This window comes from Grammomys surdaster, unplaced genomic scaffold (genome assembly GCF_004785775.1).
Source record: "Grammomys surdaster isolate TR1022 unplaced genomic scaffold, NIH_TR_1.0 1164, whole genome shotgun sequence".
Taxonomy (NCBI): domain Eukaryota; kingdom Metazoa; phylum Chordata; class Mammalia; order Rodentia; family Muridae; genus Grammomys; species Grammomys surdaster.
This window is the reverse complement of record NW_021605583.1, coordinates 391,039-414,891: the sequence shown is the minus strand read 5'-3', so window position 1 is coordinate 414,891 and position 23,853 is coordinate 391,039. Positions and strand designations below refer to the sequence as shown.

General features: G+C 44.3%; 1 protein-coding gene across 2 annotated transcripts in view; it reads right to left on the bottom strand.

Moving 5' to 3' along the window:
• Dixdc1 (DIX domain containing 1) overlaps positions 1 to 23,853 on the bottom strand; it is a 64,136-nt gene that overhangs the window by 3,757 nt on the left and 36,526 nt on the right. Inside the window, exons 8-19 of one of the 2 annotated variants that reach the window (XM_028783817.1) lie at positions 22,000 to 22,089; positions 20,705 to 20,758; positions 19,456 to 19,506; positions 16,724 to 16,828; positions 16,084 to 16,137; positions 15,598 to 15,690; positions 15,449 to 15,520; positions 14,069 to 14,158; positions 13,582 to 13,743; positions 13,048 to 13,114; positions 2,414 to 2,519; positions 386 to 494 (exon numbers count right to left, since the gene is read on the bottom strand). In XM_028783817.1, coding sequence (XP_028639650.1) covers positions 386 to 494; positions 2,414 to 2,519; positions 13,048 to 13,114; positions 13,582 to 13,743; positions 14,069 to 14,158; positions 15,449 to 15,520; positions 15,598 to 15,690; positions 16,084 to 16,137; positions 16,724 to 16,828; positions 19,456 to 19,506; positions 20,705 to 20,758; positions 22,000 to 22,089 — 1,053 coding nt within the window. Of the gene's footprint in view, positions 1 to 385; positions 495 to 2,413; positions 2,520 to 13,047; positions 13,115 to 13,581; positions 13,750 to 14,068; positions 14,159 to 15,448; positions 15,521 to 15,597; positions 15,691 to 16,083; positions 16,138 to 16,723; positions 16,829 to 19,455; positions 19,507 to 20,704; positions 20,759 to 21,999; positions 22,090 to 23,853 lie in introns of both variants that reach the window. The other variant, XM_028783818.1, reaches the window with a different exon arrangement.

Below are 23,853 nucleotides of genomic sequence, written 5' to 3'. Positions count from 1 at the left end.
TGGAACGGGTGTGGTCTTCTTGGAGGAAGTTTGCTGCAGGGGGTGGGTTTTGAGGTTTCAATGGCCCAAGCCAAGCCCAGTATCTCTCTCCCTGCTGCCTGCAAATCCAGAACAGTAGAACTCCAGTTCTACCAATCAGTAGAACTCTCAGCTCCTCCTGCACCATGTCTGTCTACATACTGTCATGGTTCCCGCCATGATGATAATGGACGGAACCTGAATTTGTAAGCCAGCCCCAGTTAAATGCTTTCTTTTATAAGAGTTGCCTTGGTCATGGTGTCTCTTCACAGCAATAGAACATTGACTAAGATGGGAACTCAGGTACTTCTGGGAGCTAATTCAGGAGTGACCAGTAACACTCTCAACTTGCTCCTGGATTCTGTACCTCTTCTTTGACAGTGCCAAACTCGGGATCCAGTGCTTTGAAGTGGTACCGGTGATTCCCTTCCCGATCAATAGCTGCTTTAAAGTCCTTCAGTGTCACCTCCCCCAACCTGTAATAAAGAAGAGTATACCAAAATAGTTTGTTAATCAATAGGCTGGGAAGGTTAGCTTTAAATCTGGACCCCAACCAAAGTCAACAAGCAGAAACAGCATGGCTTCAATACTAGGTCACGGCCCCTGATAACCAAGATATCATTAAAATAGAGATTGGGCAACCAGTCAATACTAGGAATGAGCATGGTTACATCAGGTGATCCAAGAACTCAAATTCATTGCTTTTGCTGCTTTTAACCTGAAAATAAGGTATTCAAAATAAAATTCATTAAATAACTATTAATATTACTAAGTTTTCTCAGTTTCTCCCCTGACATAGTAGTCCAGTTTTCTTAGGCTGATAAAATTAAATTCATCAGCTTTTTTTCTTTCTTTTTTTGTTTTTTTTGGTTTTTCAAGACAGGGTTTCTCTGTGTAGCCCTGGCTGTCCTGGAACTCACTCTGTAGACCAGGCTAGCCTCGAACTCTCGAACTCAGAAATCCGCCTGCCTCTGCCTCCCAAGTGCTGGAATTAAAGGCGTGCGCCACCACCGCCCGGCTCATCAGCTTTTTTTGTTTGTTTGTTTGTTTTGTTTTTGACAGTCTCACTATGTAACCCAAGCTTGCCTTGGCTTTGCTATGCAGCATAGGATGACTTCAAACTCACAATCATGTTCCAGGCCCCCAGTTGATCAGATTACATGTAAGTGCCACTCAGCTCAACACCAGCATTCCCTCTGTGTTTAGAAAATATAGAAATGTCCTGTGGTGGCACATACCTTTAATCCCAGCACTATAGAGGCAGAAGCAAGCAGATGTCTGAGTTCAAAACCATCCTGGTCTACAGAATGAGTTTCAGGACAGCTGGGGCTACACAGAGAAACCCTGTCTTGGAAAACAATACTACACCCCCCAAAAAATACAAAACAAAAATTAAAAGCCCTCACTTCTATCTAGTCCAAATAAGCAGACTCTAAGAGAGGAGAAAACCTAAGAACCTCTCTTGATTGTTGGTCAGGGTTTATTTTATTTATAAACCTAGAGCCTTAAGCAATTCAAGACAAGCACACTATCTCTGAGTTCCATCATCAGCCCCCTTGCAGTATCTTTATTCACTGGGAGAACTGTACTGAGCTGAACTTCTGGGGCATTTTCCACATACATTCTTACAGGTATGACTTGCCATCATCACACAGTAGGAAACACCCACGAGTAGTGCCCAAGAGGTCAGGCTAGAGGTCGTGGCTACCAGAAGGAGCTATTTTGAATACTTAAAAGAACAAGTTTTTCCAAACTTACATAGCTATCAGAAGAAGAAGCACAATTATTTCTCCTGTGTGCCTAGGTGTGATGGTACATGCTTTTAATCCCAACACTTGGGGGGCTGGGGCAGGTGGATCTCTGTGAGTTCAAGACCAGACTGGTGACTGCAGGCCACCCAGAGCTACACAGTTGAGACCTTGTCTAAAAAACTAAAACAAAACAAAAAAATTCAAAACATACAGTTATTCCTGTGCCGAGCAATACCTTCTGCTTATCCATTATAATGCCACTGGTTGCTGGGTATGGTGGTGTATGCCTTTATCCTCAGTACTCAAGAGGCAAGGCAGGAGGATCTCTAGTAGCTAGAGGGAGGCTAGCCTGGTCTACATAGAGAGTTCAAGACCAGCCAAGGCTATATAGTAATACTTTGTCTTAAAACAACAACAACAACAACAACAACAACAAACACCCGAAAACAAAACAAACAAACAGAAAAAGCCCAAGCAAAAAAAAACAAGCAAAAACCTGCCAAGCATAAAGCAAAGTCCTGGGCTTTGGTTTCCTTACCCGCTGCTTTACAAACATCTTTCAGCCGCTCATTGGGCTGTTACTAAGGGCTCTGCTTCTGTTTGGTTTGGGTTTTTACAGTGAAATGATGACGTGGACGTCTCACCTCTTTGGTATATTGACCATGAAGGGCGTGAGTGAGCGGTCGGTGAAATAGAGCACCTTAGTGCAAGTGCTGCTGACGGCCGGGGAACTCTGGGAGTGAGGCAATGCTGCAAGCAGAGACAGAGTTAGAACATTTGATTTCATCCAAACTGCCCTCCCTTCATTTACTCAAAATGTCTCAGGAGGCTGCAGCTGCCCGAGGTCACGGCTCCTCCATCAGCCTTGCCAAAGCACCATGTCCCCAGAGCACGGCTCATGATTGTCACGAGGACAAGAGGTGCCTTGGACATGAGCATCATCATGGGCCCCGTTTCTCATTCAGTTCAGGGATTTCTGTCAGAGGAACGCTACCTGCTCTGACAGTGCTGTTGCTAAAGGTCAAGAGGTCAGAGAAGGTTGCCTGGCTGGATTTCAGGGGACTCAGAGTAGACACCCAGCAGGACCTGCAAACTGCCTACATTCAGATTTTGGAGTAAGAATATTTACATGATTGGTAAAAAGAAGGAATAATTCAGGAAAAAGAAACCAGGGAAGACGGACTATCAACGTTCTGATCCCAAGGGCCTGCATGTCAGTCTACAAGGGTGTGGTCCTGTGCTGTGTGGTGTGTGTGTGTGTGTCTGTTGTTCTGAGACAGGGTCTCACTATGCAGCCCTGTCTGGCTTAGAACTCATGAGAAACACCTAACTGACCATGAACTCACAGACATCTATCTGCCTAACTCTGCCTCCTGAGTGCTGGGATTAAACATGTAGGCCACTACATCAAGTCTTACATTTACTTTAGTGTGGGTGTGTGTGGAGATCAGAAGACAGAGTTTAGGAGTCAGTTCTCTCCTTCCACCCCATTGGATCAAGGACTAAACTAGATGGTCAGGCCTGGCAGCAAGTGCCTTTACCCACTGAGCTAGCCTACCAGACCCTAAAATACTCTATGGGTGATATAGATGGTTCTGGTAACATTCATCCAGTCACCACACAGGAGCCGTACTAGTAATCGATATGGCAAGAACAATCAGGCCAAACAGAGAAAAACATGTACAATCTCACCATGCTTTCCAGCATCTGAGCATCGTCAGCCTCACCGTCTAGACCACAACTTAAGAGTTAACAGCTGTCAGAGAAGGAGGAAGAGAGAGAGGAGGAAGGAGGAAGAAGAGGAGAAAGAGGAGAGAGGAGGGAGGGGGAATTCTAGGAAAAATATGCATGCCAAACCCCAAATACCTTCATAGGAAAGGAATTTTGGACTTTGTTATTTTTTTATTATTATTACTTTGACAAATAGACTCTTTTGTTATTAAGCTTCTCTATGTATATGAAAATATATGGGATTTTGAATTTATAAATGCCTTAAAATCCGATAAAGCAACAGGAATTATGTCTTAAAAATACAAGTTGGGAGACTAGAGAGGTGGCTCAGTCTCTTGCAAAAGACATGGGTTTCCATAACCCACACGGGCCTCTTCCAGGGTTCTGATGCCCTCTTCTGGCCTCCAGAGGCACTGCACGTACGGTGTATGCACATGCATTAAAAGAAAAGTAAATCTTGAAAATAAAAGAGTTGGAAACAGTGGTGCACACCTTTAATCCCAGCACTTGGGAGGCAGAAAGAGGCAGATCTCTGTGAGTTCAAGCCAGCCAGGGCTACATAGTGAGACCTTGTCTCAAACAACAAAACAGCACTAGAAGATTAAAGACCCATTAAAGAAACATAAAAATGAACCAGGCCTCATACTGTACAAAAAAAAGGACTCTAAATGAACTCCTAGCCTAAACTTATAAGCTACATACTGTTGGGCTTAGTGGCATGTTCCTTTAATCCCAGCACTGGGCAGGCAGAGGCAGGTGCATTTCTGTGAGTTTGAGAGACCTGGTCTATACAGCAAGTTCTAGGCCTGTAAGGAATACACAGTGAGACCCTTCAAAAAAAGCTTGATGTCATTCCCATTTTAGGCATATTAGACTTTGTTCTTCAGTGTCATGGGGAGTACTCAGAGGGGCTGCCTCTGTGAGGGGATAAGCCATGTCCTATAATCCCTCTAGAACCTTCCTTAAACTGCTAGATTCCTAGCATGTTCCAGTCCCAAAGGAAGGTGAGACACAAAGATCAAATTACTACGTATTGGCTTTATATTTCATTTAGAAACCTTCTGCTCTGTTAAACCCAGAGGCCTCTCTGAGCTCTGCAGACACTGCCCTTCAAAAGTCTGCCTAAGGGCTGTCCTCTGTTCTTCAGGTTGCTGTTGGATCTCCATTATGCTCCAGCTGCCCCTCGTGGGTGTGGCTGACAACAGGGGGTTTGATCAGTGTCTTCAGGGATGGGTCAGTGGGTAAGAGCACTGGCTGCTCTTGCAGAGGACCCTGGTTCGGTTCCCAGCACCCATGTGGCAGCTAATAGCTGCCTGCAACTCCAGTTCCAGGGATTCCAATGCCCTCTTCTGCTCTCCATGGGCAATAGGCACACATGTAGTATAGAGACATATATGTAGGCAAAACACCTATACACATTAAGAAGCAAAAGATGTGCCCAAATGTTATTTGTCTATTTTTCTCTCTCTCATAGACAGGATCTCACACAGCCCAGGCTGGCCTCACGCAGCCCAGGCTGGTCTCTGACTTGCTGCGTAGCCAGGTTGACCTTGAACTTCTGATTCTCCTGCCTCTACTTCCCCAGTCCTGGAATTACAGGCGTGCAGCACCACAACTAGTTTATGCTATGCCAGGGATCAAATCTATGGCCTCATGTACACTAAGCAAGCTTTCTACCAAGTGAGCCACATTGTTAGCCCAGTTTTTTTTTTTAACTCCAGAGTTGTATTTTCTCACCAAACTAGGTTTCTCTTAATTACTATTATGATCCCAGGCTGGCTTCAAACTCATCATCCTCCTGTCTCAGCTTCCATAGTGGCATTACAAGTGTGTGAGTGGCAACAGGCTTAGCTATTCAGAAACAGTTTCTATCCCACTGTTCTTCTACGGTGATTCCAACCACTCACATCTTACTCCTCTGTTGTTTGCATCACTCTGCTCTGGCGGTGCTTCTTTCCTGTCCTGTATTTTTTCTCTCCTCATGTTTATATATTGCTAAAATTTCTATCACCACATAAGTCTGTGGATTCTTTGGTGGCTGCATTGAGTCTACTGAGGCCTATACTCAGCTTTTTACACGGATTTGAACTCAGGTCCTCACACTTGTGGGGCAGGCCCTTTGCCAAGTGAACTAGCCTTTTGGGTCTGGTATCTTGTACTTAGCATAATGTGTTTTCCGAGTTCATTCACTTTCAATGTGTATCAGTACTTATTATTCCTTTCTGCAGCTGAATAATATTCCAGTGTTTGCATCTATCACATGTGCCTACCATTCATCAGCTGGCAGACATTTGTGTTAGCGCTTTGGGGGTATATACCTATAGCTTCCTGTGATAAACCTGTGTTTAGCCCTTGATGACGGTTTCGCTCATTTTACAACCTGGTAACAACACAGAAGAGTTCCAGTTTCTCCATGTCTTTTGCCAACATTCATTCTACCACTAAGCTAGGCCCATAATCCTCACTGTGGGTTTTTTAAAAAAGATTTATTTTCTTCTTTTTTGGGGGGAGGGGGTTGGTTTTTCAAGACAGGGTTTCTCTGTGTAGCCCTGGCTGTCCTGGAACTCACTCTGTAGACCAGGCTGGCCTCGAACTCAGAAATCCGCCTGCCTTTGCCTCCCAAGTGCTGGGATTAAAGGCGTGTTCCACCACTGCCCAGTGATTTATTTTATTCTTAATTATGTGTGTCTGTCTATATCTATCTGGGGTGTGTGCATGGAAGTGCTGGTACCTGCAGAGGCCTGAAGAGGGCACTGGATCCCTTGGAGCTGGAGTTACAGGTGATTATGAGCTCCCTGGTGTGGGTGCTGGGACTGAACTCAGCCTTCTAAAAGGAGGCTGGCTGCTCAGGAAGGTCTCTCGGCTGCTGAGAAAAACATTTACTTGAGACCTTTGGTTTTTTTTTTTTCTACTGTCTTTTGCTGTTGAATTTATATATTCTGGATCCTAGGCCCAGATAAATGATTCACAAATGCTTTCTTTATTCTGTAGATTGTCTTTTTCCTTTTGTCCAACATGTCTCTATGTAGCCCTTGTTGGCCTGGAATTCACCATGTATAATGAAGCTGACTGCAAGCCTGTGATGATCCAGTCTCAGCCTCCCGAATGCTAGGACAAAAGGCACGTGCCCGTGCACAGCTCTTCCTACTTTCCAGAGAGTGTCCTTATGCAAAAACATGTTGTTTCTATAATAGCTCTACTATTTTATTTTTAGCTGCGCATGCTTTTGGTACCATATCTAGGAATTCATTACTGAGTCCTAAAGTATATTTCTCCTTTTCTAGAAGTTGTATAGATTTTTAAAGACATATATAGGATAACTGGTAAGGATCCCATGTTATAGGATAGCCATTTGACCTAACTTAAATGACTGTACATATATGGATTTATAAATGAACTCTCAATTTTATCTCACAAATTCACTGTTACTTTAAATCTGAAATAAAGGGCATGAGAGATATCTCAGCACTTAAAAGCTCAGTTCAGTTCCCTAGGCATAGACACACACAAATAAATAAAAATAAATCTCAAAAACACTGAAATAACTGTTTCACCTCATGAGTCACTGATGGGAAAAGAATTTGTCTGGGGCTCAGCCAGAGTGGAATGGAGGCAGGAGTTCTGGACCTGGTACCACCTCCTCACATACATTGTGTGTCCCCATATTTTGCAGTGATTTTTAGGAGAAGTCTCAACTAATGCTCAGATCTTCCAAGAGTAACACTGTTAGACAACAACAAAACTTAGAGGCAGCACCATGAATTAACGTTCTCAGCTGTAGCCATACACTGTCGAGTGGCTACCCCAAGACTGCACTTCAGTCATATTTGTCTGATTTTATATTCTCTATTTTCCTGTTCTGTTAGCTTACATTCAGTTTGAGGAATTCCAAGTGCCTTTGACCTTACAAAGAGGACCATCTCGTTTGTTGGCATCCAAATATATACCCTTGAAGCTCAGGAAAGGGCTGGGATGAAAATAAACTAAAAGTAATCCACACACAAGAATCCCTGAAGCGACATGGAATGGAAGGATCCTGAAAGAGACTGAGACAGTCTAGGCCTCAGATGGTATCATAGCGGAGGGCAGGGGAATGACTCAGAGAACTTAGCATTCAGAGAATGTAAGGAAAAGGGAGAATTCTAGCTCAGCAGACTGCAATGAAGAGGCACCAGGTCCACCTTGTTCCGGGTCACATTTGCACAGTCTAACAATGCTAGTGCTACAGAACGCTCAGCGTGCAGTCATGATGCTACAGGATGCTCGGTGCACCATCACCAGGACATTACTTCTCAGCCCTGGAACTGATGGTGGAGACCGCTTCCTCAGACTGTTCAAGAACATTAAATGCGTTTGAAAAGACAACGGGCCAGGCAGTGGTGGTGCACGCCTTTAATCTCAGCACTTGGGAGGCAGAGGCAGGCGGATCTTTGAGTTTGAGGCCAGCCTGGGCTATAAAGAGAAACCCTGTCTCGAAAAAACAAACAAACAAAAAACAAACGAAAGAGCCAAAAAAAAGGGAAAGAAAAGACAACGGAAGGCAAGGCTTGAGATGCAACCACTTGACTAGACAGCGAAAATGTCACCTGCAGCCTAACAGTGAGAATAAATGGAATCACTGAGTAGAAGTAAGGAGGAATTCAATGGGGTGGTCCATGGAAGGAGGAAAGCAAAGACAGAGGAGGGATGCTGGGAGGAAAGGTGCGTGCTGCAAGGCTCAGTTTGGTTCCCAGAACCCACAGGGTAGGAGAGGACTGACTCTTGCAAGGTGTCCTTAAGTTTCTACATATGGACTCTGGCATATAGCATGCAAACACACGCAATAATAATAAATGCTAAAGTTTAAAAGAAAGAAAAGAAGAGAGCATGTATAGACCTTAGGAAGGCTGATGCAGAAGATTAAAAGACATCGTAGTTGAAGGACCTCCATAGTCGCACAGGTTCCTGGGTTTGAGAAGGTGAGGGACAGGCTGGCCTATTCGAGGATGGGTGTCACTGGAAGTGTTGGAGGTTGGTCTGGTGCTGCTATGTATTCAAATGCTAAATACTGACCCCCAAGACCTGGTTGCCCCTAGAATTCCCAGTACACCAGTCTTTGTTGTGTAAACTTTGCTCCCAAATTTAAAGCTACTGGCTAAATAAAAGTGGCTACAGCCAATTACTGGGAAGATCAGAGGTAGGTGGGTTTTCAGTTACCAGGCTGGGCATCACAAGTAGGGCCCATGAGGACAGAGAGAAAGGAGGGAGGAGAGGGAGAAGGGACAAGGACAAAGAACTTTGAAGGAGAGAGGAAGAGGCTGCCATGAGGCTGAGTGGCCAGGAGAAGTGGCCCCTGAGGACAAGCTGATGGAGGAGAAAGGTGAGACTCAAACGTTAAGTGCTAGGGAAGTGCAGCTGGGGAATTAATAGTCTAGCGTACAGAAAAGTAGTTGGGGGGTTGGAGAGATAGCTCAGCGACCAAGAGCACTGACTGTTCTTCCAGAGGTCCTGAGTTCAATTCCCAGCAAGCACATGGTGGCTCACAACTATCTGTAATGGTCCTGTGTCTGAAGACAGTGACAGTATAACCACATATATGAAATAAATAAATCTTTTTTTTTTAAAGAAAAATAGGGGTAATTCACCAAGTAATTGTGAGAAAGCTGGTTTAAAAAATTCATAGGGCTCTGCCTTGATTATTGGGGGACAGGCTGGGTCATATTAATAATGAATAGAACTTATTAAAACCCATTTACATGAAGTTCTGGTAACACTCAGATCTATAAGCAACTGTAAACTTAGCCTAATCGTTTACATGATACTATATATATGCATGAAATAATTGGTCTAAAAGGGAAGGAGTTTATTTGAAAAAGAATTTCTAAGAACACAGAAGTTTTACATTGGCAGTTCATATTAACCTTGAATAACTACCAAGGAGGATAACAATCAAATTAAAATTCTAAAGAAGCAGGGCATGTCTTTAACCCCAGCATTTAGGTGGCAGATGCAGGAAGATGACTTTGAGTTTGAGGCCGGCCTGTTCTACACAGGCCTTCACACACACCAGTAGTCCTAGCCCATGGGAGACAGAAGTGGGATCAGGAGTTCAAGGTCATGCCCAGCTATGAAGGTGGAAGTCAGCCTGGTTTACATGAGACTCTGTTTCTAAAACCAAAACAGTTCAATAAAAAACAGACCACAGAGTAAAACCCTTAAAACATTTGCACAAGTATGAAATGTAAAAATTGTTATAGAGCAAATTGTGTTCTCAAATTTCTGAGATAAATTTCTTGCATTTCCCCAAGTGAGATAATGATGCCGCTGGGAGAGAAACCAATTATCTTAGTTCCAAAAACGAGCGGAGGGATCTTTTCTCCAGGAGTCCTTTGAAATAGATTGATTTTTTTTTTTTTTTTTTTTGCTTGTTCAGTTGGTTTGATTTTTTTTGTTTTGCTTTGGGATTTTGTTGTTGTTGAGACAGTCAACTGTGTAGTCTTCCTGCTTCAAGCTCCCAAGTGCCAGGGTGACAGCATACACTCCTGTGCCCAGCTGACAGCATGCACCACTCTGCCCAGCTTGTATATGGTTTTGGAAAAGCTGCTCTTCTAGAGGACCTGGGTTCAACTCCCAGCACCCACAAGGTGGCTCACAAATGTGACTCCAGTTCCAGGGAGAACTAATGCCCTCTCCTGGCTTTTCCTAGCACCGGTCACCAAGTGGTGCACAGTTGTACATGCAGGCAAAACAACTCATACACATAAAATACAAATAAAAAAATTAAGAAAAACTGTACATACATTAAAAAAGGGGAAAAAGAAAACAAAATTAAACATACAAAAATAATGGTTCTAGTCAGCTATCTAGTCTTCATTTAAATTGTTTGGATTCTTTAAAATTGAGCCTGGGTAAAAAAAAATAAAAATTAAAAAAAAAGAGAGAGAGAGAAAATTTGAACATTACTGAACCAAGTCTCAAAATGTCTACTGAAGTGAGAATGGCAAGGTAGAACAGCCTTCCAACCAGGTGAACCAGCCTGAGGAAAATGAGTACACAGGAACTGGTTCAAACATACTTCCTCACCATGCCACCGCATGGTGTAAATATTTAGCAGGCCTTAAATGAATGGCCTGGATCCTCAAACATTTTTTCCCTCAAACATTTTAAAGAAAATCCATAAAGAATTTGAACTCTGTATCCCTAGGAAAAACAGACACTTTTGTGTGTTCTATATGAGACTAGAGTGACCTAGATATGTGTTTGTTGCTTTATGGTTTATTCAGCATGAATGTTTTGATCTTGTACAGTCTCTGGATAGTTCAGCCCACGTCAGCAACATCCTCCAAATGCCTGACAGTGGTGACATCATGAGTGTTCATAATCCTAGAGCTAATGTGACTCTAGTTTGCTAAGGAAAAAAAAATCATAAAAATGAAATGCTGCCTAAAAAAGTCTACCCAGAAGCTGGAAGTATGGAAATAACAAATGTCTGATTGGCACAGAAACAGATACAGTGATCACTGGAACCGAAGTGTAAAGCCACTTAAGGACATCTGATTGTTGATAAAGAAGCCCAGAAATACACACTAGAAAAGAGATAACACCTTCAACAAATGGGGCTGGTCAAACTGCATGTTTGCATGTAAAAGAATCAGAATAGATCCAGATATATCACCCTGCACAAAACTCAAGTCTAAGTGGATCAAAGATCTCAACATAAGGCCAAGATACACTGAACCACATGGAAGAGAAAGCGGGGGATTGTTGTGGATTGGTTCTAATGCTATTTGTCTAATCTGGCTCCCCAAATCACCTGAGAACGTTTGTCTCTATGATGCTGAGGGTCCTTGCCCCTAGTTGGCTTTGATTGGTGAAATAAAGTGGTCGTGGCCAAAGAGGTGGGACTTTAGATTTCCCAGGCAAGGAAGCAGGAACGAGAGGAAGTTTTTAGAACAGCTATGACAGGGAAAATGTGTGTGTGTGTGTGTGTGTGTGTGTGTATGTATTTCATTCTTGAATCCAGAGCATTTTGGCTGGCAGTATCAAGAAGTGCCTGCTGAGTTCAGATCGGATTAACAATTTACCACTTCAGGGGATAGCCTTGAACGCATTGGCACAGGAGATAACTTTTCTAAACAGAACACCGATAGCGCAGACACTAAGATCAACAATTAAGAAATGGGACTTCAAGAAACTGAAAAGCTTCTGCATGGCTAAGGACATGGCAGCCTACAGAACAGGGAAAGATCTTCACCAACCCACATCCAGCAGAGGGCTAATATCCAAAATATATAAAAAACCCAAAACTAAATATCCAAAAAATGCATAACCCAATTAAAAACAGGGTACAGACCTAAACAGAGAATTCTCAAAAAACAAACCTGAAATGGCTAAGAAACACTTAAAGAAATGTTAATCATCAGGGAAATGCAAATCGAAAGTACTTTTTGAGATTTCATCTTACATCCATCAGAATGGTTCTGCTCAGTTAGACAAGTGGCGTTGAGGATGTGGAGGGCGGGACACATGCATGCACCCACTGACGGTGGGAGTACAAACTTGAACAGACTGCGGTCAGTGTGGCAGTTCCTCAGGAAGATGGGAATCAATCTACCTCTGGGTCTAGCCATAACTCTTGGGGATAAACCCAAAGGACACATCATCCTCCCACAGAGACAGCTGCCTAACCATGTTCATTGTTCTCTACTCCTCATAGGCAGAAACTGGAATCAGCCTAGATCTCCTCAACAGAAGAATGGATTTTTAAAATGGGAATGGAATATTACTCAGCCTTTAAAAAGAATGATATCGTGAAATTTGTAAGTAAGTGGAGGGAACTAGAAGAAACTATCCTGAGTGAGGTATCTCAGGCCCAGAAAGACAAATATGCTGAGTATTCGCTCATATGTGTATACTAGCTGTTAAGTCAGTACGTAGAACCACAGACGTCAGGCATAGAGTAAGGGACTTGAGGGGACAGATAGCTCTCCTTAGCACAGGGAGATAGAATGGATAGTTACGGACGGATGCAGGGACAGGAGGGTCAGTGAGGAGAAGAGGGCAAGGGAGGAATGTGAGGAGAGGCAGCTAAGACTAAGAGCCATTTGAGGAATAGTATGGAAACCTCAGTTAGGAAAAAACTTACTAAAATATATATGCATATGAAGGTAATTTAAATGAAATTTCCAAATAATGGGAGATACAGAGCCACAACTGGACATCTCCTGTCAACAAATGAAGCTTCCAGTACCAAGACTGGGCTAAATCTAACTGAGTTATTGGCCAAAGGGGTCTCATGGGAATCCCAAAGCCACCCAGACTGTTGCCAAGCCTATAGGTTGCTCTCCACAGACTGACGGCAAGGCCCTATTGCTGAAGTCAACGCCTACACTGAAAATGGAAAAGTCAAGACAAAAACAAAAAAGAAACAAAAAACAAACGCACGACAACAACAACAACAACCTCCCCCTACCCCAAAAAATAAAAACAAGAAAAGAAAAAGAAGAGACAGAACCAATTTCTGGTCTAGTATTCCAGACATTCTTCCTGTGTAAAAATGAGTACTTACTTGAATTAGGGGGCCAGGATGCTCGGTGTTCACTGCTTGCTTGATTTCTGGGTGACCGCCCCCGAACCTGGAAAGCCACAGTGATATCAAGGGTTATTTATGATCAATGGAAGGATTTATCCACAACATTTAAAGCACAAATGGAAGTGTAAATGATATCCTCTTCTGGAACAGAGGAAATGTGTCGTGTTTATCTTAAGAGCATGCACAGCTATTAAAGGTTCTCTGGTGTCCCAGCGCAAGCCCCATTTGTTTCTGCATCCAGAGCTGGCTCCCCTTGGAGAGGGGAGGAGAACACGCAGCAGGGGTCCTGGGGACTCAGGAACCACACTTCCTTACACAGCTCCAGGCTGCTGAGCACTGGTTACCACGCATTCCTTCCCTGGTCTGTCACACCATGTCCAACCATCAGCTCCACTGAGGTGGAAGCACAGCTGGAGCCTGCAGCAGGGTCTTGTATTGTGTCATATAAAGGCAGACTCATCAGACCAGGCTGCCTCAGGAGCTTGCCCAAGCAAGACATCCCAGTATTACCTTCCTTTCTTGTTTCTTCTGCGTCTCTATGACATGCAGACGCTCGATGAGGCTCGAGACGCCCTGCTCCAGGCTGTCAATGGTGTGGTGCTGAGGGTCATGGCCACTGAAGCTGTTGCGCAGGCTGCGGAGAGCATCTCGGACGAGCTGGAGGTCACTAGTCTGTGGCTGAAAGGAAAGTGCTGGTGGCATGCTACAATGCCAGATGTCTATCCCCATCCCAGCCACCGAGCTAAAGAGGACTAGCGGGAAGTACTTAGGGTAGAGGCTTGAGTTCTATGGAGGAAAACCTGCCTCTTCAAGTGCCTATTGTTTACCCACTAGGTAATTTTTAAAAACTGATTTTTTAAATTTTAGATACTAAATGCCTCACATGTGAAAACACCCTTGCATGTATTCAAAGCCTGGGAATATTTAAAGCTTAGTGGCTGGAGATGGCTGGTGCATTGCTCTTGCACCAGCTGGTTCTCTAGTCCTAGGAACCTACCCCTCTGTGGGTGACAGTGGAGGCGCCTCTCCCTGCCACAGGAAGGACAAAGCCATTGCGCTGAGAGCTGTGACTGTTGTAATTTGTCACCTAGAGCATCAGGAAAAAATGAAGGTTGTTAACAGGAGAATTCCAAATGTAGCTACCTTTTCCTTTTCATTCCTCGCTTTCTGATGTAGCATGTAAGTGCCGGTTCCTACTTATATTAAAGGTGCTTGGGCTGGAGAGATGGCTCAGTGGTTAAGAGCATGAACTGCTCTTCCAGAGGTCCTGAGTTCAATTTCCAGCAACCACATGGTGGCTCACAACCATCTGTAATGGAATCTGATGCCCTCTTCTGGTGTGTCTGAAGACAGAGACAGTGTACGCATATACATAAAACAAATAAATAAATAAATATTTAAAAAAAAAAGCTGGGCAGTGGTGGCACATGCCTTTAATCCTAGCACTTGGGAGGCAGAGGCAGGCGGATTTCTGAGTTCAAAGCCAGCCTGGTCTGCAGAATGAATTCCAGGACAGCCAGGACTACCCAGAGAAACCCTGTCTCGAAAAACAAAACAAAACAAAATAAAACAACAACAAAAAAGTGCTATGTGGGGGCCGAGGACACGGCTCAGTGAGGAAAGTGCCACAAACCTGAAAACCTGAGTCTGACCCTGAGAACCCATGCACAAAGCCAGATGAAATGATGTACACATGGAAACCTCACACTTCTGTGGTGACGTGGGAGTTAGAGAATTACCCAGAAGCTCGTGAGCCAGCTTCCCCAGAGATGCAGCACAGTAACAGAAGCAAGGGGAGACCCTGCCTCAACCAGGTTGAAGATGAGAACTGGTGTACACAAACATACACACACGTACACGCACACACACGTACACACACGTACACACACACACACACAGCACAAATGGAAGACTATTTATTGTGTCATGTGTGGAGATGTGGACTCCCTCTTCCCCACTGCTGTGACAAGGCTGCAGCTGACACTTAGTGGTCATTGTGAATGCAGAATGAATGATACAGCAACCTTGGCCTGGAAGCCCATGGCCACTGTAGCCTTCTTTTCTCTGCTTTAAGCAATGAAGAATCAAGAACACATGTATCTTAAGTCCAACTCTGTGTTAGGTGGTCTAGTAAGACTGTAGTCAGTTGGTTACATAGTTCAATACTCAACAGAAAGGGTCACTGTTGTTTTCATATTGCGTTTCGAAGTGCTAGAAGCTAAGTACCACCCTGACCCTGTCCCCTGGGTGCTGGAGAGGGAACGTGGAACCTTGAGCATACCAGGCAAGTGCTCTACCACTGAGCTACACACCCGGGCCCTGGAAATGGCCTGCAGTCCATGCCCTCTATAGGGAGAATCCCAGCATTCTAGGTTACCTCATCTGCCTCTCCTTTCATGCAGTGAGCCAGAAGGACATCTTTATGCTCTAGCTCCCGTTCTAGATCCACCTGAAAACAGATCAAATCAGGAAAGTGTTTCCTTCAGCCCAGAGGGCTAGGCAGGCCAGTGGCTGATGCATCCTGACCTGCTGGTAACTGGCATCTGAGAGTTTCCGAAGCGCATCTTCCAACTTGGTCTGCTGCTGCTGCAAGAGGCGGTCCTTTTGTCCCAGCTCTTTCTGCAATGGAGAACCGCTGTCAGGGATGTGGCAAACACAAGGACATCAAATGGCTCACACTCTTGTAAGGTGACCTAGAAGAGCCCCAGGGATGCAGGCTTCCTTACTCTGTACCCAGAAGGCTTTCCGTACCTTGACAGTCTCACACGGTGCCAGGATTCTTAGAAAGGCAAAGAGGGAGCAAACTGCCTACAGAAGGGCTGCTGGGCCTTGCCACTGACTGCTGCCAAGCTCCTGAGCTACGCTCCTCTCCAGAGCTAAGCTTTCTACACCTTGGAACTAATGGAAAGATTTCCTACCAGAGACCAAAGACAGAATTTAATACAAAAGTGTCCTTTGAGCATCAGCTAACATGAGCTATTCACAAGAAGTCACCTGGAGTGCATTTCTTACTTTATATTCTCCTAAGAGCCGGTTCCTCTCATCCAGCTTCCTCTGAAGATCCACCTGCAAGGTAAAAAAGAATTCAGTGGCAAGGGGGAATTATGTACAGACTCTCAGGGAAACCAGTCACTTGGTAACCAGAATTAACACACAGTTTACAACACTCTGTAGACTAGGCTGGTCTTGAACTCAGAAATCCGCCTTCCTCTGTCTCCCGAGTGCTGGGATTAAAAGCGTGCGCCACCACCGCCCAGCCAGATGGTACTTCTTACTGACCCCTTTCACCGTGTATAGAGCATTAGCCACCGCAAACTGGGAGAAGACAGGAACAACAAGGACCTTGCCACCCTGACAAAAACCCACGACAGCTCTTCACATCTTTAACAAAATAAGCAGGCTGTCCAAACACAGTTTGGTCTTAGTGTTCTCCAAGCTGAGTCAAGGACTGTCCAAGGGTGCTGCAGGCTTAGGTACTGTGACCTAAGACCAGAAATGAGTCTTATGGGAATAAAAATAACTACGGATATGGAAGGTAGGCACCCCAGGAACAAACTAAGAGAGATTTCAAGGGCAGATCAAACAGTACTTGATGTGTCATCCTATTTCACTAACGGGTTCTCTGAGGTCAAAGGTCACACACTTAACTCACATTCTGGTTGTGCAGCTCATCCTTATCCATATTTGCCCTCAGCAGCTCTTGCTTCAGCTGAAGAACAGATGTGTCCTGCTGAGTCAACCTCTGCTGCAAGGCATCCTGGGAAGAAGGACACTCTTTATTAGTCTCCATCCATCACCCAGCCAGATGGTACTTCTTTTTTTTTTTTTTTTTTGGTTTGGTTTTTCGAGACAGGGTTTCTCTGTGTAGCCCTGGCTGTCCTGGAACTCACTCTGTAGACCAGGCTGGCCTTGAACTCAGAAATCCGCCTTCCTCTGTCTCCCAAGTGCTGGGATTAAAAGCGTGCACCACCACCGCCCAGCCAGATGGTTTCTTACTGACCCCTTTCACCGTGTATAGAGCATTAGCCACCGCAAACTGGGAGAAGACAGGAACAACAAGGACCTTGCCACAGGACCTGGGCAAAGATTGTTCTCTCCTCTTCTAAGACACCATCATTTATGGGGAAAAATCACACCCATGGTCCTTCTGAGAGTAACCTGGTTTTCCCTCACCCACAGTCCATCCTACCCTACACACACTCCTGGCATCATGGTGTACTACGTAGACGAGGAGGAGCTTCTGAGATCAGTCAGACCGAGATTATGTTAAATGCCCATCACTCCCACTTGGAGGACACTGTCCTTGAACTTGTGCACTTCCTCCTCCCTTCTAGCTTCCTCGTCTACCTCTTGGGTATACAGACACTCCAGCCGACTTAGCGCCTTTTCCTCCCCTCTGTATACCAGATATACAGGGTATCTGATAGGAGCCCCTGTACACTCGAAAGGGGTCAGGATCCACAGCTGATGACCACTGCTCTAGGTAGGAGAGCCTGGCCTTGAATTCACGGCCCTCTTCTCTCAGCTTTCAAAATAGTAGGATCACAGGCCCCATAGGAAAACCATTTTAAATTATCCAGCTGACAGGACAATACATGGCAGAGGCAAACTCAGATATCCCTGGCATTGTATCCTGGCACATCTCCAAAGTGCACCAACGGTATGTATGTTAGCAAATGACTCAGGGAAAGAGGAGCCTCTGTGGTCAGTTATCCTAGATGTGTTCAGGGCAATAGCTTCAGCTTTCAAAGATTTTATGTTCATCTATGTGTCTGTGTATTTGTGTGTGTAATGTGTGTGGGTATCTGTATGTTTGTGTGTCTTGCATATTTGTATGTCTTTGTGTGTCTGTGTATATGTGTGTCTGTGTATTTGTGTGTGTGTATGTCTGTTCATGTTCTTTGTAAAAGCAGTATACTTTCTTACCCATTGAACAATGGCTCCGAGTCAAGGCCTATTGCTTTATGATATACTTTCTGAGGTCTTTCAATGTGATATTATTCACAATGAATCTTCAAGCCTATCAGAAATTTCTCCAACTTAATTAACAAAGGGCACATTTCTGTTTTGAAATACTTCAATATACTAAGGTGACTACATATGTTTTGAAAAGTGTTACTGAAGCCGGGCGGTGGTGGCGCAGGCCTTTAATCCCAGCACTTGGGAGGCAGAGGCAGGCGGATTTCTGAGTTCGAGGCCAGCCTGGTCTACAGAGTGAGTTCCAAGACAGCCAGGATTACACAGAGAAACCCTGTCTCAAAAAAAAAAAAAAAGAAAGAAAGAAAGAAAAAAAAGTGTTACTGAGTTGGACTTAGCTAGCCAGTGAAGGTATGTGCAAGAAAGAGGGGAACAGCAGAAGCTTTAGATGAAGACTCAGATGTTATAATTCTATTTGAGTGAATATTCAAGGTTATCAGCACACACATTATATATACCAGCAAAATAGATTCCCCCTAAGTAGCTAGTCTAAAATACCACCAACAGGAGAATGAGTAAATATATATTTAATTACACACACACACACACACACACACACACACACGCGACTTAATCATTAAGAGCACTGGCTGCTCTTCCAAAGGACCTGAGTTCAATTCCCAGCACTCACATGGAGGCTCACAACCATCTCTAACTCCAGTTCCAGGGGATCCAACACCCTCTTCTGACATCCTTGGTTACCAGGCATGCAAGTGGTGCAGACATACATACAGAAAACAGCCACACACATAAAAAATTTAAAAAGAAGAACATTATGCAAGTATAAATGGTTTTTACTAAAGTAGAACCAATCCAGACACTGGGCAGCACAGTGCCCAGCTGTCTCTGCCGCATACTGTTATTTGGGTTGAAAAGTGGGGAAAAGTGTTAAATAGATATACCGGGTAACTGATAAGTTGCCTCAAGCGGGGAAAACAGGTTGTGGTGGCAGTGGGGTGTGGCAGGGTGGGGTGGGGGGCAGAGCTAGTGGGAGAACTCTTTGTGTTTTTAAACTCTATTCTTTTGTGTTTTTAAACCATGTGAATGTTATTAACCACTCCAACGTGGTTCCTTTTTCTTTTTTCCTAAAAAGGGCATGTCTATGAACTGAGAGTGCTTTCACATAGAGCAAATCAAGGTGGCCCAGAGGCAAGTGACAGCACCGTGAGTCACAACTAGGAGACAGAAGCCTCAGCAGAAGCAAAGCTGTCTTCCTCAGCGTGTCTTGCTACCCCCCACAAAGCCCTTTCCACACCCACTAGCACCAAGCCTGTTAAAGACCCCTAGCAAAATTCCAATCGTCCCGTCAGTGGTGCTCGATTCTCAGCACTCACTAATAGACACCTCACAGAGGCTTACAAAACATAAAACTAAAAAGAAAGAAAGAATTCAATGTCTTCAGTTTACCTTTATCCCCTGTAAGTTTCTGGCTTCTTGTTTGCATTTCAGCAGTTCTTTCTACAAAGCAAACAGAGTGAGATCAGATGGTGGCTTCTGAGTTGCTTCATAAGCATTACCTCATTCTGTCAGCAAGAAGACAAAACCCAGTTGGCCATTCCATAAAGATTAACCCATCAGCTGAGGCACAAGCAGATCCAGGCCTGTGAGCAGTAAAGACTGACCCTCTGTTCTCTAGGTACCCACCACTGAGATGCCCAGGCAGAAGAAGACACCCCATCCGGCCCCAGAGGCTTTCTCCATGCAGCAATCTTTGTTAACAGGAGAACTTGGTAACACTACCTGAATCTCCATTCAAATCTGTGATACGTTTATCTCTGCTGCTGCTGCCGAATACTTATTTTGATTCTATTTAACTTCAGCAAAGGGTTGGCATGCTTCTGACTCTCCAAAAGCCTCCAAAAGGCTATTGTCTTTTTTTTTTTTTGACTGAGCCTACTGTTCTTTGTGGTCCAAACAAAAATGAACTTGGTTTTATAATAGGAAATTGAGTAACTGAATTTCCATATATATGACAGCAACTAAAAATAGAGATTTGAGAAAAGCAAGGCCTGTTACTGAGACTCGAGTCTCTTGATATTGTGTCACACAAAGATTCATAATTAGCTTATGTAAAATGGGATTCTTAACCTGGCCTCCAACAGATGGGATCAAAAGTTATCAAAAATCCAGGTCTAAGTACATACGTGTGCACATTAGCATTTGTCTGGGGAGATATGTTCAATCACAGTGTTATACCACTGACCTATAAGAATTCTGAAAAAAAAAAGAATTCTGAAAAATATTCATAAAAAGAACCACACTAATATCAGACACTCTCTCCCCTTTTTTGAGGCAGGTTCTCATGTAGTTCTGGTTAGCCTGAAACTCAGTATGTAGACCAGGCTAGACTCTTATTTATGTACCACAATGCCTAGTCTAGAGTCATCTTTTTCTCCTGATTAAAAAAAGAATCTAGGAAATTTTCAAACTTACAGAAAGGTACATCCCAAAACAGAATAGATAACTACTATATGTAGGATTAAGATTAAAATAGTGCCACCATGAGGAACAGGTTAGATGTGTCTTTCTCCTCCAAAAACAGACATAGCACAGGTCCTAGCACTGTGTCCCTATCCCTCTCTAGAATGTCCCAAAGCTGGCACATTACGTCCCCACAATTATTTTCGAAGGGGAAAATGTACAGGTCCTATCGTACCTTAAGGTCCTGATTCTCCTCCATACTCTGATCCAGACGGCTTCGGATTATAATCTGAACATAAGACAAGAGACAGTCACACACCTGTACTGAAGTTCATTGGCCATTTCTACTAGACACCATTCCTGCCAGGAGAACACATGCCCTCTTGATACAAGCAAATGCCCCAGTTGCATGACGTAAAACAGTACGGATGAAGTTTACAGTAAGTGTGTGTGTACTGGGAGAGGCAGACAGAATGGGGAGACAGGAGATGAAGCTGAAAAGGAAGGGTCAATGAGGATAGTGGGGAGTTAACACAAAGGTTGATTTTGGTTTTTAAAAGATATTTATTTTTATCATTTTTATGTGTACTTGTGTGTGTGCCTCTGGGTATATGCTAGTTGAGTAGCCTTGGAGGCCAGAGGCAAAAGATCCCCTAAGACTGCAGGGAGCCACCTGACATGGACGCTGGGAATGAAACTCCAGTTAAGTACCCTTAACTGCTGAGCCATCTCTCCAGCTCCATCAAGAAAAAGGTTTACACAGAGGGAGGACAAAATAATCCTTAAATTATTCCCGGAATTTCATCGAAAATGAACAAGAGGTTAGGAGAAGAATCTTGATTCAGGAAAACCTGTCTCAAGGCTGCTGGGATGCTGGCTGAGTAAGGGCCCCAAACTAGTAACTAAGAAAATGGAGACACTGGGTATGAGGGGAGGACCAGAAGGAACTCAGAGATGGTGTCTGTTTCTGTTTGAGGCATCCGAGTAAACAAGGAGATGTGAGCACAATCAGAAGGATAAACAGAGACAGCGGCTAAGAAGAGGACAGAAATACTTAGCTGGGGACACACTGACACTGAGCTGTCTGCTGCACACACAGATCTACAAGTCTGTAGAGATCTGAACTGACTGGAAACCCATCCATGGGAAGCAGGTGTAGAGTGAGTGAAGACACCAAAGGCAGATGGCAGTGCCCAGTGACTGTAAGACTGAGGAGGACCCAGACAGGGAGGCTGAGGACCCTCCACATCACGACACAGAGAAAAAGAAAGCTTCAGGGGACGGGGCAGTCATCTGAAGGGGAGTAGTGCCACAGGCATCTTTGGCCATTATCATATCTGTAGCGCAGTGGACTAGTGTCTGACTCAGTCAGCACTTTCTGGATATCTGCTGATTAAATCAACAGGGAAATCAGGAAGGAGAAACCAAGAATGGCAGAGACACTCTAGGAGTCAGGAGAGAATGCTTCGAGAAGGTGAGGTCAGGTGTGAGAGCAGCCAGGCCTAGCAGCCAGCCAGACATGGAGCCTACCAGCTGTTCCTCGGGATTGACTCCTGGTTCACAGAGGGCCACGGGTCTCTCCTGCTCATCCTCGGGTAGAGAGCCATTGAGTAGCAAGGCCTGGATAAACCACAAAGAGAGGAAGAAACTGAATTCCCAGTCACCTAATTCAGTCTAGAGTCAGGCTTGGTAAGTTCACCACAGAGAGAAATCATCGGATAACACAAACAAGTTTCTCAAGGAAGCCAGATGATAAGTAACCTCTGCTTATTTCCAATGGCCCTGAAGATACAAAGCTCCTCCTATAGGCCCCTCTCCCCAGTCTCAAAGAGTCTCATGTATCTGGTGATGGCCTTGAACAGCAGAGGATGGCTTTGAACTTCTGGACCTCCTATCTTTAACTATCATGTATTGGAATTTCAGGCATCGACCGCCATGCCTAGTTTAAAAACAATACAGACTTAGGACTCGGTGCAAGCTACAAAGGCACTGTACCAACTGAGTTACATGCCCAGCCCCATGGACCACTTTCCTCTCTCTAGATACACGGACCCTCTGTTCTGAGGAGTCTTGGTCTCAGAAGAACTATTAGCAAACCTTCCCTTCAAAAGTATCCAAACACATTTTAAACCAATTGTTCACACATAGCTCTACCAGCTGAAAGGAGATCTAAAATCATGTGGAATTTTCCTGGCTTAAAATTTACAGTGTATTACAATGAAATCCATTGAAAAATATGGTCTTGGGACTGACTATTTGCTTTTTGTTTGTTTTAATAGTTCTGCATTTCACCCCCAGAGGCAATAGAATAGAAGAAAAATCTTTACAGAGATGGCCTCATTCATTTTAACGGCAGGCTGTTTTTCATTAGAGTATTAGTGAGTAGAAAGGGGGGCAGTGCCGGGCGGTGGTGGCGCACGCCTTTAGTCCCAGCACTTGGGAGGCAGAGGCAGGCGGATTTCTGAGTTCGAGGCCAGCCTGGTCTACAGAGTGAGTTCCAGGACAGCCAAGGCTACACAGAGAAACCCTGTCTCGAAAAAACAAAAAAAGCTCTCCAATAAATACATGAATGAGAAAAAAAAAAAGGAAAAAAACAAAAAAAAAAGAAAAAAAAAGGGGGGGTAGATATACCCAGAAGGTCAGGCTTTTGGGCCCTAGCACATTGCCTCTCCCAAGAACCCAAGCCTAACATTGTATTAATAGTTCGTAATCTCATTCCTTTTCTTCAAAATTTATTTATTTATTATTATTTTTTTTTTTTCAAGACAGGGTTTCTCTGTATAGCCCTGGCTGTCCTGGAACTTACTCTGTAGACCAGGCTGGCCTCGAACTCAGAAATCCACCTGCCTCTGCCTCCCAAGTGCTGGGATTAAAGGCGTGCGCCACCACTGCCCGGCCAAAATTTATTTTAAAGTTTATTTTTACTACTGATTGATTTGAAATAAGTCCTCACTATGTAGTCTCGGCTGATCTGGAATTCTCTGCATACCATAGGCTGGCCTCGAACTCAGATCTCTCTGCTTCCACCTCCATGCAGCATCTTGCTCGGATAAAGTTTATTTTTATTTTTAATGTCTCTGTGTAGTTTGTGCATGTGACTTCAGTGCCCTCAGACACCAGAAGAGGGTGCTGGACAGCCTAGAGATGGAATCATAGTCACTGTCTGACATGGGTGCTGGGACACAAACTCAGGTATTCTCTAAGAGCAGTACATGCTCTTAACAGCCAAACGATATCTGTCTGTCTGTCAGTCAGTCTGTCTGTCTGTCTGTCTCTCCCTCCCTCCCTCCCTCCCCCTTCCCTTCTCTCTCTCTCCCTCCCTACCTCCCCTTCCGTCCTCTCTCTCTCTCTCTCTCTCTCTCTCTCTCTCTCTCTCTCTCTCTC